Source organism: Physcomitrium patens, chromosome 2, assembly GCF_059467195.1.
Source record: "Physcomitrium patens ecotype Gransden chromosome 2, ASM5946719v1, whole genome shotgun sequence".
Lineage (NCBI taxonomy): Eukaryota > Viridiplantae > Streptophyta > Bryopsida > Funariales > Funariaceae > Physcomitrium > Physcomitrium patens.
The window spans coordinates 16,622,354-16,640,931 of NC_143411.1; the positions used below are offsets into that span (position 1 = coordinate 16,622,354).

An 18,578-nucleotide genomic window follows, 5' to 3' on the forward strand; every position below is an offset into this window, starting at 1 on the left:
AAGCACCAACTTTCTAAATACTCATAGAAAACTTTTAATTTATGTAGAGGCAATCAAAGATATAAGATAGAAGGATGACATGAAATTGAATCAATATATAAAAATAAAATATATAAATTAGTATACTTATGAAAAGACAAAGAACTCATTTTAATAAAATAGATTTATAGAACCAAAATAAGTCCATCAAGTAAAATACTTTAGCTAAAAGCAAGAATAGTTATACAAGGAATGAACAGTGAGAAGATTTAGATAAATTTGATATATTTGCACCTATTATGTGTTGATCAATAATATATATGGTACTTGCATTGGCAGCACAAAAGCAATGATGAATCATATAGATGGACATTAAGACAATATTTCTTAACAAAAAATTAAAAGAAGAATTTTTTATGGAAGTCTTAGATAGTTTTTATGGAATAAGAACAAAAAAGGTTGCTAAAATTTTGAAAGCCCTATATGGACTATGTCAAGATCTTTGAGCTTCATATAGTTGTCTTGATAGCTATTTCAAAGAAAAAAGGCTGATAAAAAATATAACAAATCATAATATGTACTATTCATATCAAATATATATATATATATATATATATATATGTAATTCTTATATTGTATGTAGATGATCTACTATTAATATGAAACAATGAAAATAAAATCGACAAAGTTAAAATCCTATTCACCACAAAATTCAAAATGACACTATTAAAAGATGCTTGATTCTAAGATATCAAGATAAAATATAGTTCTCATGGAATCTAATTACATCAGAGAAAGTTTATTTATACCATGTTGAATTGTTTCATAATGCAAAATTGCAATCATGGATCCATCCCAATAAGCAATGGTTTCAAATTTAAGAAAAAAATGTGCACACAAAGCTAATTGAGCTTCCATTATATAAATCACTTTTCAGATGCTTATGTTTAGTAGTCATTATCATAAGTATAGACATAAACTATGCCATAGGAAATATGTACAAATACATGCAAGAACCATAAGAAAATTAGATTATTGTGAAGCATATCCTACACTATCTCAAAGAAACAAATAATTGGAATTTATACTTTCTTTTGACAATAGAATTAAGTTATTATACCTTCACTAGTTTTGACTTTGGGTACAATTTGGATACTTAACAATCTACCATATGAATCATAAATAAGCTCAATAGCAATATTATAGATTGAGGCAACAAACTTCAATCAATTATTATTTTTTCTACTATAAAAGTAAATTACCATAGCTTATGAGAAGCTACAAAAACATTTGCTACTTATGCATATTACTAAATGAATTCCACTTATGTGATGAATCACCAACTCAATTTTATATTAATAATTAATTAAGCATCAAATTGGTAGACAATCTTGTACTTTATATACTAAGAAAGCATATTGAGATCTAACATTATTTTATTAGAAAAAGACCACAAGCATGAGATTTAATTGTAACATATGTACCAACTAAACTATAACAAGCTCACTATTTAATCAAGCAACTGGATCAGCTACGGATCTATACCAACAAAGCAAAATTAGGCCTTGAATCTTTGTTTGATCAATCTTGATTCTTAATATCTAAGTACCTCTCAACTTCAACAAGAGATCTAAAATATTTATATTTAGATCCACTAAATCTATGAATGTTGAGATAACACTTATTTCAAGTATAATACATTCTTGGCCAAATCACCTTTCTAACAACATAGCACTTCTTGATTGATATTAGAGTTGAAGACAAACAAGGCTCAAGAAGAATAAGAAGTATTGGGGCAAAATCATCAACTTTCTCTACTTCAAAATAAAAAGGGTCGTGAATCACCAATCTCTAAAGTTGCCTAAACAAAAATCCCATGGAGAAATCAATGATTCTGTGAAGAACAACAAGGAAACACCTCAAAGCAAGCAACAAAACCTCACTCTATCTTAGGAAATGTTAGGATTAATATGGTACAATAATAATTAGTAAATGGGCTAGAATAAAACAAGATGAATCAGGAATAGATTGTTACCATTGATAAATTATCTATTTGTGTTAGAAGCAGCTCAAAAGAATGCAAAGAGAGGAATCAACAACAGGGTACAATATCAAACATATAATACAAAGAATGAAGGAGTGCATTACAAGTAACACTCTCCTCACTGACAACGACGTCATTATCATTATTACAACTTCAATTAACTCACTAGTTGTTCAATAGCCCATAGTTATCGTACAGACAACGAGCAGTTAAGGACTAAAGATAGAAATAAAACCTTGTGGTTAAAGGGGGTGAATCGCTTTACTGTTTCTCGAGTGTGTTTTCACTTTCAGAATATTCGTATTAGTCACTAGCTCACAGAGTCCTTGTTTCCCTTGAATGCTCTCTTGGATTGTCTCCTAGTTGGTTGGTGCCCGAAAGCACCTTGATAGCTCATGTTGCCACATTGTAAAAACCTTTTCTCTACTTTGTGGCTTATTAGACCAAAGGCTAACAGATTCGATCTGCTATTTAAACTATACTGCAATCCTGGAAGTCTAATTACAATCCTTGCGTGCTTAGGAAGCACAAACGGGCACATGGCTGCGAAGAGTTCAACACACAATCCTAAGTCTGTCCCTATGCATTGTGCGGAGCTCCATCCCTGCACCACTTTTGTACTATTGTCATAAAATCAATATAAACAACAATCCGAGGCGGAGTTTCATTCGAAGCACGACTTGCGGACAGTGGGGAACTGGGAAGTGCGGGCGATGGAAAGCATTGCAGGACAGCGATTTGACGGTCCCGGAGGAGATTGTCGGAGGTTGACCGTCTGGCTGGGGAGGTACGTGTTCTGTGAAGGTGAAGGTGGGTGCCTGGCTATTCACTTGGCGATGCTTTTGGGGGATGTGGAGCGCAACGACAGCGCAGCTGAGCCGCCGAGGCGGCTGCATGGGCGGGGTGGTCGGCCCAACCAACTGCAGGGCATCCGGATGTTGAGCGATTCCATGGAATTGCATGTCAATCTCCTTCTCTCACTGACTCACTGTCGGTATGGCGCTCGGTGAAAGTTCTGTCGCATTTGAGCTGGATGGGTTCAGAAATGGTTTATGCTTTTTTCGGTGTGTTAGTGCGCACACTTAACTTCATTTAGGGATAGGTGAAACATTATTGGGCATTACGAGAGGATAATAGTTTGAAAAAGTATGTTTTGAGAATAGAGAAGTTTGTGAGAGAGCACAAATATAGAATTTCGAAGAGAATGTAAGAAGCTACTAGAAAATGAGGAGAATGTGCCAAGTTTATGGGAAAATATTAAAATAAGGCATGCATAGAAAGCTTGAATGTCATGGGGTCCACCTCAAAATATCCTTTATTAGTTGTCTTCTTTTAATTTTAGTTGGTGAAAACGAATTATTATTGTTAAAGTAGACGGTAACTGAGCCAATTATGTGTTGCAGTTAAACAAAATCTTTTTTACTATTGTAGGAAGTTTAATAAGGGGCATTCAAAAATCATGAAACCATTATTTAACTTTTGGTCGACATGGATTTTTTCAAAGAAGTTCTTTTATACCAAACTTCTATTTTGACGCCCACAATGAAGCATAGCAAGCTAAACATTGACTTTAGGTCACACAATGCTACCTACTAAAAGTAGAGATATTTCAAATATTATATAAATGCAGACAAAGAAGCAATGACATCAACAAAGTATATGTCAATGATGTTATTTTAAAATATATCTTGTTACAATTATAATTGGATATGAACATAAACTAATTTACTATACTTTTGCTATATTAAAACAAGAAATATTAGTAGTAATTATAATAATTTTGATTCTATTTATAAATATTGATAAAAATAAAAATAATTGAATTTGTTTGTTGATTAATTTTAATTTTTTGTTTTAGAATATTTTGAGAAAGTATTTAAAATAAAATAAATTATATAAGTATTTTTTTTTAGAAATCATCTTCTAGATAGGTGTCAAGTTTGAAAAAAATCATTTAGTGTCTTATCATTTTAGAATGAACTAAGTTGGTTCTTCAATACCATGATTAATATTTATTTTAATTATATTATTTAAAGATTGTGTTTAATAGAAATAAGATCGAAACTCTTGACTAATAGGAAAAAACTAAATCCATTTGTAATAAAACTTAAATTTAATCAGCTTTATTTTATTACATTTGACATATTTAAAATTTAATCTTTGTATCATATATTATTTAAAGATAAAATCATGTCTTTCTTACTTGTTATTTTAGGCCTAGTTAATTGTCTCTAGACCACGTGTTTATTACTTAAATGTAGTTAACATGTGCCAATATGCAATTAAATTTTAATATAATATTTACAAAAAATATAGAAGAAATTAAAATGGAGTTGTTGTGTATTTGGTGTGGGATTCCTCTTCTACTTCTTTGACAGAAAATAAATGAGATGAAACTTCTAGAATGTATCAATGCCACACTTCAAAAGCTTTTTCTTCAACTTGTTGTCTTACTTCCACAGAAATAAAAATCCAAAAACTGGGCCACAAAATTTAACGGTTCCCAAGACGATAGCCGATTCAGCGCCCCGCTAAATTGGATATCTCAGACCACAGGGATTAACAGTTACCCGATCATCAACACTCCTGAAAGGATGGAAGTGTGAAGATGACACCAAATCGCGGCAACAGATATTTTATAGTGCACCATACCGACACTGGACAGTGAAAGAAGGAGATTGAGAGTACAATTCCATGCCATTGCTCAACATCCGGATGCCCTGCAGTTCGTTGGGCCGACTCCCCCACCCATGCAGCCGCCTTTGCGGCTTAGCTGCGCTGCCGTCGCGCTCCACATCCGCCAAATGCATCGCCAAGTGAGTAGCCAAGAACCCACCTTCACCTTCACAGGACACATGCCTCCCCAGCCAGACGTTCAACCTCCGACAATCTCCTCCCGAACCGTCAAATCGCCGTTCTGCAATGCAATGCTTACCATCGCCCCCACTTCCCAGTTCCCCACTGTCGGCAAGTCGTTCTTCGAACGAAGCCCCGCCTTGCCCCGTTGTCCCGCTGGTGATGATCAAGTAAAGTGCCCGATTGGTCGTACATGTGGGCGTCCCAGCTGCCGGCAGCGGCAACCATACTTTCTCGTGCTTGACTGTGAGTCAACCCAGAATCTTCAGATTGCGGTCCCGTCAAACCCATCACTCGCCTGGGCGCGTGCCCATATAAAGCCGTGCCCACAATCGCATTCCCTCATAACAACGCTCACAACAACGCTCACACCGCTCCGAAAGTTCCTGCTCCCGATCTCTCCCCCTCGGGTTTGCTTCACCGGGTTCGTTTGCAGCGTCCCCGAAAATTCGCATCGCATCCATCGACATGGAAGTCATGATCGCCGAAGCTCCGGCCAGATGCTCCAGCATGCTGGGTCGTAGTGCTGCAGCTCCTTCTGATGTTCGTGCAATGGGACGAGCTGGTGGTGCGGGTTTGAGAGCACCTTGCTTGCCATCCCGGCGGTCGCGTGGAGGTGCTGGCTGTGAGCTCGCGGCATCGGCGCCCCGTGAGCGACGCAATCCGGTCCAGTCCTCCATCAGATCCGTCCTCGACGTCGAGCCGAGAGTGTTTGCGGATGGTGAGCCTCACAGCTGTGTGGACAGCACCGAGTCGCTGCTGCAGAAATTGGCCGACATGGGGCCACCCAATGATAGCGCCCTGTCTCGCATGAACGAGGCCGCAGACCGGCTTTTCCTGTGGGACGACGTTCCCAAGCTAGGTACGCGTTCAGGTCACCACCCCACGTTTCACTGCAATTCCACTGCTATTCCACTGCAATTTCGCTGCTTCGTCGAAGTAGTCGGAGGGCCTGCTGCTGGACGTCGTGGCGAAAGGGCACAGCCTCTGGCTTGGAATTCCGGGGCCGACTCCGAATGGGAGACTGTCCACACACCCCTGCACGTATCGACGTGCTGGCTGACGGAATGGGTTCTCCGGTGCACCCCGCACGCACAGCGCTGGCGTGTTTGTTGCCCTTCCTCCACGGTGGGTTCCCGACGCCTGGCCCGCACCGGTGGTCACACAAATAGCTGATGTTGCCCCTGGTTTGTGATGGTGCCTGGTGTTGCAGCGAAGAAGCAGACTTTCACGGTGTACGAGCTGAACGAGTTCGACCGGGACAGTCCCGCGTTCTTGGAATTGAGCAGACAGTCCGTCAACAGAACGGATCCGGTGACCGGAGAACACGTCAAGGCTCTTGGCGACCAGGTCCCTTTCACCAACAAGGTAAGTGGCGCTGGGCGGTGTGCAGTGATTTGTACAATCCCCAGCCTCGTGTGCTGCCGACAAGTTAGAGTCGCGTACCCAGGTCCGTCACCCTTGAAGTTGGATCACACGAGTAAGAAGGGGCGCGGGGGTCGCTGAGGACTGAGGGTGGGGGAATTGGTGTGTGTATTTGCAGCTGTACGATTCGTCGTTGCGGACGAGGCTGGGCATCACGACGGGAATCTGCCTGCACATGAAACAGTATCCGGGAAGGGGGGCTCCGGAACTGCACGGCTTGCCATTCTTCACGCCCGATCACTACGAGACCATCATGAGCTGGCACTTGGGCGACATGGGCCACATCAGCGGCATGGTGCGATCCCGTTTCCAAATGCAACTCCACAGTTGGACTGGGTGATCAGGCGTCCAGAATGTAGAACGTTGGATGTTGGAGGGCTGTTGGGTGCTGATGAATTGAACTGTGGGGTGGGACGGGGACTCGGGGCGCAGGGGCCGTTCATCAACTTCCAGGACACGCTGATGGGCGTCACGGGAGGCACGGGGTTCTTCGCGGAGGCGAGAGGAGTGGTGCGACTGCATCCCATCACGCCCTTCAAGTTCATGTACACGTTCACGCTGACGGGCATCCCCAAGCTGCCGGAAGTGCTGACCAAGGAGCTGGTGGTGCCCGGGTTCGGAGTGGAAGCGCACGCGGACGCTGTGCAGGGCAAGCCGGAGAGCACGCTGGCCAACTTCACCAACTGATGATTGGGGGGCAGGCCGGAGCGTGGAGGGGAGGTGTGTGTGTGGGATGGTGGGAGGGCATTTCATTTCATTTCATTGGCATGGAGGGTCTGTGCTGTGCTGTGCTGTGCTACTTGTATTCCGTTTTGGGCTTCAGGGCCTGGTCACCGCCACTCGTTCTACTTTCCTTCCTTGCCTTCTTTCGCGCTCGCCCTCCCCCACACCCACGCGCTGACCTCTTCCTCGTCGGTTGGTAGTCTCCTCTGCTGTTTCTGGCCTCCTTCAAAGTTTGATGCTTGGGGGGCAGTAGGAATGTAGAGAGTGGTGAGAGGGGAGATGGATTTCCTTCTGAGAATATGTGTTTTGTTATCATTGTTACTTTGATTGAAGATGGGTTTTAATATCTTGGAATATATATTTTTTTGACATTTTGGAAACCTGGGGTGCATTTAACTCTCAATTATCGTTTATTTTGTGGCTTGAGTTTGAAGGAGAGTACTGTTATTTTTGTTATGATTTTGGTGTGTATTTGTTTGCACAGCCTTCTTGTATCCACTCTGAATTTTGACTGATTTGGACACCTTACAGCACATTTTAGAAAAAGGATGTGAAAATGTATGTTTATTTTTATTTTTATTTTTTTGTAGTAAACACATTCATACTTTCTTTTGGTTAAAATTGATTTTTTTTTTGTTTTTTAATTGATTTGGAAACCCTTATGACTATGTTATCTATCTGTTCATTTTAAAATATGAGTACTTGATTTAATCTTTTGTATAATTTTGAAGTACAATAGTTGCATTAAATGCAATGGACTGCATCTTTAAAGCTCTATTAAATATACATTAAATATATAAAATTTATTTATGTATTTTTAATTATAATTATGGTTAGTAAAATACATCCTATCTAGAGGCCCTTTATGGATCTTAGAGAGGGATTGGAATTTGTTAAACTCCATATCGAAAAATAATGTATGTATTGTGAAGTATATCACTGAAGATTAGATTGGAAACTCGGATTATTACAAGTCTTATCATTCAACAGGTAGTTCTTTCATAATATATTAGAATTTTATTAATTAATGGAATATAAAATTTTGATATTTTTGAATCTTTGGTAAAGTAGATGAATTTAATTAGAACAAGGTGTAGAAATAAAATAAAAACACAAATTTCAAACTTTATATTTGAGAAAATGTAGCCCAACTAAGACCGTTGATTTATAATAACATTATTTCAACTTCAGAAAATCATACTTTAGAAATTTATATAACATCTTTCTATTTTAAAGATCAAAGAATTATTAGCAATCTACTATTACAACCACTCAAAGTATATTCTAACAATGTTTAGGATCTTAGAATTAATTTGCAAGAATATCAAATAAAGAATATAATAGGATATGTGGATATATTTTAAAATAGAATAAAAAAATCAATAAAAAATCAAAAAGAGTAAGATATGTAAAGAATAATGCAAGAATTAAAAATCAAAATAGTAGTTATATGAACACATTAAAATTTACAAGTTAATCTATTATATACAAGAATCTAATAATTTATTAAAAGATTTTAAGTTAGAAATTTTAGGTTAACAGATAGAAACAAAAAAGTTAAAAGATGAGAGTATAAACTAATTTACGAAAAAACGGTGATGGATTCATAAATTATAATTATTTTTGCAATCAAACAAAGAGATTTTAAGTTTTTAGATTTAACCCTACAAAATAATAAATGCTATAATACTATTGATATAAAAAATAAGAAAATTTTATATTTTAAATCTTATAAACTATTTAAAAGGATCAAGAAGATGCTACTACAGTGAGATCCACATTTAAAGCTCATTAACATATATTTTGTTTCAAAAAAATTATAAAATAAATTACACTTAGCTAATAAATACTTTTAATACAACTAATTTAAATCTTAGATTCTGGAATGAAGCCAAAGAAAAAATTAATTTATTGTAGAAGATAAAAGGTAATATGAGCATGTTACATCTTTATAACTAAGTTTTTTGAACAATTTAATTAAAAAAATAACATTTTATCTCAAATTTAGTAAGTGAATGAGCTTTTATAAATTATGGAATGATTAAACTTCTACAATATTTTTCAAATTTAATATGTTGGATGTAGTAAAACTATGTCATAATTTATACTTGAAAATACTAAAATTAATATTTATTATGTATAAATTAAAATATAATTTTTTTTATAAATATTTTTTATCCTATTCTTTAAAAAATAGCGGCTTAGTTTTTTTTTAATATGAAAAAGAAATTGGTGGTATTAAAATAGAAAAAAACACATGAATTGTGATTGGTAACAAAATCACTTAATTAAATAGAAACAAATAGAAGTGAGTAAAAGTAGGTATAAAACTATTAGATAGATAGTATACATTTTTTAAATTAATAAATTTTATTAGATGAAAAATAAATCTATAGATTCTTCTAAATGTGCCATGTACTTATAGGAATGTTTTTTTTAAAAAAAAACTCTAATATAAAATTAATCTAAAAATTAGACACTTTAATTACAATTTTAATAGTCCTTGCAAAATTTTAACATGGCCTTCTTAATGGCTAGTATATATCGAAGAAGACTAAAGTCTTTTTCAATCTTATTAATCAATTCTTTTATTTTAGTTGTAATTTAAGACTCTATGATTTTTTTGTAGTTAAAAATATTCTTTCTAATTTTATTCTATCTCATAAAATTATTCTTTTTGTTGTTACCAATTATGTATGAATAAATTTTTTATTATTTTTTTTAAAAAAATTAATTATTTAGAAATTAAATAAAAGTATAATATTATATATATATATATATATATATATATATATCTATTAAAGCATCAAAGTACTTTGAAAGTTAAAAATTATTCTTTTGAAAGTGATATTTTTTTTATTCCAAATTTTAAAAGAAATTTTTAGATTTTTATAAATATAATATTAATTATTAGAATAAAAAATTATAATATATGAGAAAAAATAAATAAATCCATTAGTTCTTGTAATATGATAGTTATATTTATTAGTATATCTAATATTAGAGATGCATAATAAAATACATATAAATGGCTTTATTTTCTTTTAGGATTTTATAATTTCAAGTGAATTATATTTGTACAATTCTACTAAGTAGGGTAACAAAAACAAATTTTTCTAAAGAAATTTGATGGTATTGGATTTGAATTTTGAGCATTCATTAAAAATAAAAATCTTGTTATTAAACTCCAATCTATTAGGTATATAACTTAAGCATCTCAATTTTAGAATATTATAATCTTATTTAAATAAAAATATTTTTTTAGGTTTTTTATATATTTTAAAATATACTATATTAGAAATTTCAGATTTGTTTTAATAATTTTAATCTATTTATAAAGAAGATGATACAACTTATATATTGACTAGTAAAATTTAAGTTTTGTAACATAGAAATTGGTATATGTTTACATTTGCTTTATTTATTTATTTTTCATTAAAAGAAAAAAATTAAGAATAAAAGAGTTCTTCATTTTGGAAGTTAGTTAAGAAAGAAAATTAAAATAAATAAATAAATAAATAAATAAATAAATGCTATCTAATATACCTAGTACATTTATTTTATTTTATTTTTATTTTTTTCAAAAGGACATCAAAATTAGTTTTGAATTATATTAATGTTTAAAACAAAAGATGTTAGGATAAAGAAATAAATGGAAAATAATTTCTAGAGAATAGGAAAGCCAATGAAAGAGAGTCAACATAGACTTTGGAAGAGGTTGTAATTTTTGAGTAGAAGAAAAAGAAAATAATCATTATTTTAGAAAATTATTATATCTAGATATAGAAGATAATCTTGAAAGTTAAAGGCTTTATATGAAGATGCTTTTCAATTTATTTTTTATTTTTTTTCCCTAGTTTTAATTGATGACTGCTTAAGAACAAAGATGGATAAGGTGAATTTATTTTTTTATTAAATGAGATCAATATAGAAAGATACAGGGGATTTATTTTTAGAAATAATGGTAGACTAATGAATAGAGATAATGGTAATGCCTCTTAAAAGAATATAACTACAATCCACCAGTTCATTGAAAATAGTTTATTTGAAAGAAAAAATAGTCTTTTTATTCATTATTTTCTCGGAATTACCTCTAATCAGACATAAGAAAATTTAGAAAATAACTTCTAATAGGGTCTAAGATTTTTTTGGCTTATACTTCATATCCTCAACTATTATTCTAAAATTATGATCATCTTCTTCTTCTCTCACTAAGAAGGCATAACCTCTAACAAATTCTATGTTGACACTCTGATCAAGGCTACACCTTTCTCATTCTGTTTTTCTCCATGAAGTAAAAAATTTACAATCACATGGATCATCATAGTTCTATCCTTTGTTGGAAATTATAACCATCTCCATTTACCATGCCTTTAATTATATGTCACTTGTTTTAAGCAATTTTCTCTATTATGCCTTGAAAATTATACGTATTTATCTATATATATATATATATATATATATATAATTTTTTTAAAGATGGAACTATTGAGAATGTTTAGAAAGACACAAGAGTAGTAAGTAATATACATATACACAAGAGTAATAGTAAGTAATACATATAAGAGGGTTTCTAAAGAAAGAGAGCTTCACACATAAAAATCTATTGATTTGGTTGTGTCTCATATATAAGAAGAAAAAGGAAAGAGGATAAATAGTTCTTCTCCACTACATTCCAAATACTATAGCTATGGTATTTACTATAGTCTATAATAAATGTTATGGAGAGCACTGGCTACATTTAATGCTCTCAACACTCTTCTTTGTTCATCATAATATTTGCATAATATAAAATTTATATAGAATTATGATCTATACTTTTTTGTGATCTCACAAGATCAATAATTGTTGCCTCATTAAAACCTTATCTAGAAAAATCTTATTGTATTTATGGACAAAACCATAGATGAAGGAAAAAGAGTACAACATCATTTTCTTTAATTATTTAAAGAACTCATTAACTTTCTTATTCAAAAAAAATAAGTCACTACATATTAATACCATAAGTAAGTCGACGATGGTTGCACAATGAGAGAGCTTTGGTGAAGAAATTAGCAAGGTTATTTGTAGATTCAATTGTCTTAATTATAAGTGCTTGATCAATAATCAAGTCATGGGTATAACTAAAATATTTTTAATCAATATACTTTGTCTTGTCGCCTTTAATGAAACCAACTTGCATCTATGCAATACAAGCACTATTATCTTTATGCAAGATAGTTGGAGAATCATCATATGAAAATCCACAGGTTGTTTGAATGAATTTATCAATTGATTGCAACCAAATACATTCTCGAGATGCTTCATGTAAGGCAATAATTTTTGCATGGTTATATGAAGTTGCAGTTATTGTTTGTTTCACTGATTTCGATGACATTGTGGCTCCATGTCTTAAATATACATATCCTGCATCACAATAATCAACCAATTTTGGATATGTAGATTATGTATAGTATAATCCCAAGTCTTCAGTATCTTTTAAATAACGTAATAAATATTTGATGCCATTTTAATATTTTAGTATTGGACGTGTATTATCTCGTATAAGAATACTAACTGTAAATGTAATATCTGGTCTTATAGATATAGTCAAATATAAAAGTGCTCCAACCACTACAAGGTATGGATATTGATCTTCCAATATTTCTTCTTCTTCTTTCTATGAACGATATGGATCATGACCATCATAACCACATCCAACCATTGGTGTGGACAATGAATAAGCATCAATCATATTAAACCTTTGCAAGATTTGTCTAATATATATTAGTTGGTAGAAAAAAATGCTACCATTTATTAGATGCATAATCTAAAGACCAATATAGAAAGTTATATTTTCTAGCATTTTCATCTCAAATTCACATATAAGTAGGTTAGTAGCTATAACACATGCAGATGTAGTGCCCATTAGGTTAAGATCATCAACATATACAGCGATGATGACAAAACCAGTTTTATCTCGTTTTATAAATAAACAAGGGATTAGTGGATCACTTACAAACTTATTTGTAATTAAATAATCTCAAAGATGTTGGTACCACATGTGTCTAGATTGTTTTAAACCATACAAGGCCTTACATAATTTAATACCATGATATTATCTTGGAGTAAGTCCATTTGGAGTTTGTGTTTATAAGATAGGTGGAACTTTCATATAAATATTTGCATCAAGAGAACCATATAGATATGCACTTACTACATACATCAGATACATCTCAAGGGTGGCATGAATTGTCATTCTAATAATATATCAAAATTTTGAATTTTGGAAGGAAATAAAATAATTAGGTTTTTTTATTTTTAGTTTAAAATCTTATGATAATACCTTAATATTTTGAAACTAGTACATCATTGGATTGTATAATTTATAATATATACTATAATATTTAAAATATACAAATAAATATTATTTACTTTAAAATTTTCAAAAAAACAAAAAAATAATAATTTTAAAATTTTAGAATCGTACATTAAAAAGAAATTTTTTGTTTATATTCTGTAAAATCAGGACATACTATCTGTTGTTGTCTAAATTATATGTAAAACTTCCAATGCATTAAAACAAAAGTAAAGAATGTCTTTAAATACAATTTTTTTTTTCATATAGTAAAGATTGTATCACTTGATTCTTAGATAATATTTACTTATAAGTATTCTATATAGTCTTCCAATTTTTTTCTTGTCTTTTAGTATAATTTTATGTTAGTTCAAAAAGATTTGTATTTTGAATTTAGTTTGGAATTTTTTATTTTTATTTTTAATAAAACTAATTCAAAAAATCTTAAAATTTTGTTGATAAAAAAAAATTAAACTTATAAACATTGAAATTATAGATGGTTAAATTTTATTTTTTATTGATTTTACTTATAAAATCTTACTAATAAAAGTAGTGATATATAATTAAAAAATTATTAATATTGTTTTATACTATATAATTCCTAAAAAATTATATTATTTTTTATTTATTATAATAAAAAAAATTATCCATAAAGTAGATTAATTATTATATAATTTTTTATTTTATCTTAATTTTCTTAAAATTTCCCCAAAATTAAATATAGAAATTATACTGAAAAAAGTTAAACTTTTATTTCAGCAAAGGACTCTTTACAAATTGCAAAACTAGTAGATCTATTTTTATCTATATAAATATAAATTTATTATTAAATAAAGAATTACATCAGAAAATTTGAGAAATATAAGAAATACTCAAGTTTATTCAAAATAAGTATCAATATATTGTCAAGCTACCAACTTTATGATAGCACAATCAGCCCTCAATAAAGAATTTGTCTACTACTTAGATTAATTTTTAAATTGTTGCAATAGAAAAGGACTAGATTAAAAACAAATCTTACCAAGAATAGTATTTGAGATCCAAAATCTTTTATAAGTATGCCAATTATTTGTATAGAGGAAAAAAAAAAAAGAAAAGAAAAAAGAAGGATCCTAGCAAATATATCTAGATTATTGTAGATTTAATAAATTGACCATTAAGAATTTTTATTTTTTTATCTTTGATATCAATGATTTCTAATAAGTTATGTGATGCTAAAATCTATGCTAAAATGCATCAATTGTAAGCTTGCAATTTGATATATATTAAAAATAGAATAAAAAATAGAAGACTACATCGTAAAGTAGATCTGACCATTTTTAATGAAATGTCATGTCTTTGAGAAATACAAATATTTCAATTTTATTTTCAAAATTTAGAAGAATATAAACATATAAACCTTATGTTACAAAACATTATAGATGTGAGAATATATGCTAAGATAAAATAATTTTTAATTTACATAATTAAAATAGATATTTAAGATACATTATTTGAAATAAAAAAATTCAATTAGGTAAGGCTATTTTTATTTATTTATTTATATTTTATATTTATTTATATTCTCTATTAAATTTTTAAAAAAAAAATCTCATGTGTTATCGTGAACTAAAATAAATACCTACTAATTCGAAGTCTATTTTTGTTCACAAAAATTTCAACAACTTTGAATCAAGGTCCTCCTTAGTGTTGTTCTGTCCTAGTACTTTCTTCACCTTATTGTCTATGTACCCTTGTCTAATAGCAAATCTACAATTGCAACTGCCACCAATATAGATTGTAGTAAATACAAATGCCTTTAAAGTTTCCAATTCTTTTGGTATTTTGATTTATCACCTTATTAATTAGAATCTAATCTATGGCATGCACAACATTTCTCTTAATGAAAGCTTGATTAAATATGTGATTTATTCAACTCATAATGAGTCAAATTTCTTCTCTAATATGTAATTTTTTTCTTTGAGTTGTTGTAGCTTCTACTTACCAAATGTTGACTTAGCTAAAACAACTACAATAGATCTGGCTACAATAGCAATAAGATAAGCCATTTGTAACCTTAGAAAAAAACGAAGACTTCTATTCTATCATGGATCAAGTATACAATGTTGCAACTCCTTTAATAAACAACACCTTTGAGCAGAGATCTCCTTCATTGATTTCCAAATATACTATATCAATGATATGAACAAAAAAATCTAAGCTTAGTAACAATATGATCAATACCAATTCAAAATCCAACTTTGATCTATGGTAAAGGAAGAATCCAAGATTACTAGCCGCTAATCACTAAGTCAAAAAAAAAAAAAAAAAAAAAAAATAGAAAAGATCAAATCCAAGAATTGTTGACATCCTTCTTTACAATCACTGCTATTATAAATCTATTAAAAATAGAAAAAATCTAAATAATGCCAATTACTGTGGCAATTATAAAATAACAATCTTCCATGGCACATTGCAATAATCAATATATAAGAACAAATCTGGACGTGATTAAAGTTTACCAAAGTATGTGGCCTTGTTGTAATCCTAGTCCTTGTCATAACTTGAGGACCATAAAAGAAGAGAGAAATAAGAACTAGATATGTCAACCATCAAAGATAAATCAAAAACCATATACTATAGAGACTAAAAATTCTATGACTCTAAAATCTCAAATTAATAGAAATCACCTACACAAAAGCAAGCAATGTTGTTCCTTGCTTCTATATAAAGATTATGATGGAATCAAAGCAAAAGTTAAGATAAAAAAATATAGATTAAACTTAATCCAATCAATTCATAGCTTTAGAATTCAAAACAAAGAAAAATAGAAGAGCTAAGGTTTGCATTGCACAAACTAGACTTATCACAAACTACCATCATGAACGGCTCTAATAGCTCTTTCTGCAAAAAAAAAAAAAAAAAAAAAAAAAAAAACTACCAGAAGACAACCGCCACCAACCATTAGTACACTAACCTTTAAAGTATAGAGATTAGAGCCAAAGATTTTGCAAGAGCGCCATTGCTATAGAGCTTACTCTTGAAAAGACCACATTGTCAAACCAAATTAGATTCCACAATAATGACACAACCTTGGTGACTCAATTGAGCTTGCTTAATTATTTTTAGACAATTGTACCAAAGGATAGGAATAAATACATAACTATCAACGTATTTATTGCCAAATAATCCAAATCAAAAGAAATGTATTACAACATTGCCGCAACTTGTAGCTATCAAAAATACCTTAAATAGTAAAATTAAAAAAAAAAAAAAAAAAAAAAAAAAAAAAAACTCTTGCTATCGCAATTTATGGAGCTTCATTGCATTACAAAAACAATAAAAAAAAGAAAAAGAGTCTAGGATTGCTTTGGACCTCTATTCATGCCCCTCCTAATTTTGAGGACTAATTTCATCCACTTGAATGCAAAGGCTTAATATATGCCTTTGATATTTAGGCAATTTAATACTTGGATATACTTAATCTAATCTTGTATATTTGTATACCATATATGGCCATGTATAGTATATCTTATATATAATAATATATAGCATACATTTTATCCAATCATATATTGACTATATTCAAATAGTATTTTGATTATATTCAAACCATCTTATATCATCTCCGTATTATATTCATAACTTGTATTAGTACTCTATTGTGTCCTATATGACATTTCTTATACTATATATTACATGATAAACCATATAGTATATACTATATAGTATTTGGACATAGATTATATTAAAACTTTGACTATTTTAGATTCTTTTTAGATGCTTTAAAGATATGGAAAGTATTTTAAGTTGATGCATCTAAGATATCTTCTAAAATTAGAATTCTCTATTAGAATTATTATACTTTATTATATTTTATCTATTAATCCTATTTTATTTTTATCTAGCATCCTCTACACTAATCTTCAACTAAAAATAACCAATTGATACTCTAATTGACTCCTTTTATCCTAAAACAATCCATGAGTAAATTTGATGAGTCACAATTATTATTAGATCATAATAATTAACTTACAAAAATGTATTAAAAAAAAGAATAAATATTTTAAATGATTTAAATAAAAATAGTGTAACTTTTATTTTAAGCTATTCAAATATATTAAAGATATTTTTTATATAAATAGATTTCATCAACCTTTATATTTTGTGTAATTTTATTACAAATAACTACAAATATTTGACTTTACAATCTTATTTGAAATTTATTTTTTTAGTATTAAAAATGATTTAAAATGTTATTATTAATAGTAGAGATTATTTTGAAAACAATTGTCATAATATAGAAGATACTTTTGATCCAATCATAGTTTACATTAATAAAAGAAAATCAAATTATTATTGTTAGTATGTGTCTTCAATCATAACTATTCTATAATAAAAAAAATATGTAAATAAAGTATTCAAGAAATATTTATAATATATTATTAATTATCATCTATCACGAACATATATAATTATTAAGATAAAAAACATTTGCTAAAAGATAAATAAAGATATTGAGGTTTTATTTATTGTGATTCATGTCCTTAATATCACTAAGAAAACAAATTAACTCTCTTAATATCAGTTTAAATCATATTTACTAATATGATATATTTATCTACTTAAAAAATAAAATGATTATTTTATTAAATAGAGTTATTTTCTATAATTTGATATTTTTCAATATAAAAATAAATTAATTTTAAACATAAAAAAATTATAAATAAGATAAAAATTAATTTATCTTTCATATAATAAAAAATATATAAAATTATGATACATTTAGATACAAAAAATTAAAAATATATATATATATATATATATATATATATAGAGAGAGAGAGAGAGAGAGAGAGAGAGAGAGAGAGAGAGAGAGAGATAATAATAACTTTCATTTAAAGTTTGGTTATAATTATTTTTTCATGACATCTACACTAATCAATCTTATATAATATTAGATTATTAAAGATTTAGATTAATTATTATTTAAAAAATAGATTATTTTAATTTTATACTGATTATAATTACCAAACTTAATAAAAATATATTATTTTCATTTTTATATTTTTTATTAAATACTATTTAATATTTAATATATTAAAAAAATCACTACTATTTTTAATTAAAATAATTAAAAATTAAGAATTTAGTATGAAATAACTCTCAAATTTAAAGCAATGCCAAAATAAATTATAATTTCTTGTATATTAAAATAGATATGAATTTAATGAG

At 30.0% G+C, this 18,578-nt stretch overlaps 1 protein-coding gene across 1 annotated transcript; it reads left to right on the forward strand.

The window, feature by feature from the left end:
- The first annotated feature begins 5,347 nt into the window (after positions 1–5,347).
- Positions 5,348–7,407, forward strand: LOC112274177 (allene oxide cyclase, chloroplastic). The gene is made up of 4 exons (XM_024503419.3): positions 5,348–5,741; positions 6,093–6,247; positions 6,423–6,599; positions 6,737–7,407. The coding sequence occupies exons 1-4, from the start codon at positions 5,348–5,350 to the stop codon at positions 6,989–6,991; spliced, it is 981 nt and encodes a 326-aa protein (XP_024359187.1). The 3' UTR covers positions 6,992–7,407.
- The last annotated feature ends 11,171 nt before the right edge of the window (positions 7,408–18,578 follow it).

What these genes read in the sequence shown, in the direction of transcription:
- LOC112274177 (XM_024503419.3), top strand. Translation starts at nt 5,348, where the DNA reads ATGGAAGTCATGATCGCCGAAGCTCCGGCCAGATGCTCCAGCATGCTG. An exon ending in AGGTCCCTTTCACCAACAAG is followed by an intron (nt 6,248 to 6,422) that starts GTAAGTGGCGCT and finishes GTGTATTTGCAG; the next exon opens with CTGTACGATTCGTCGTTGCG. An exon ending in TGGGCCACATCAGCGGCATG is followed by an intron (nt 6,600 to 6,736) that starts GTGCGATCCCGT and finishes CTCGGGGCGCAG; the next exon opens with GGGCCGTTCATCAACTTCCA.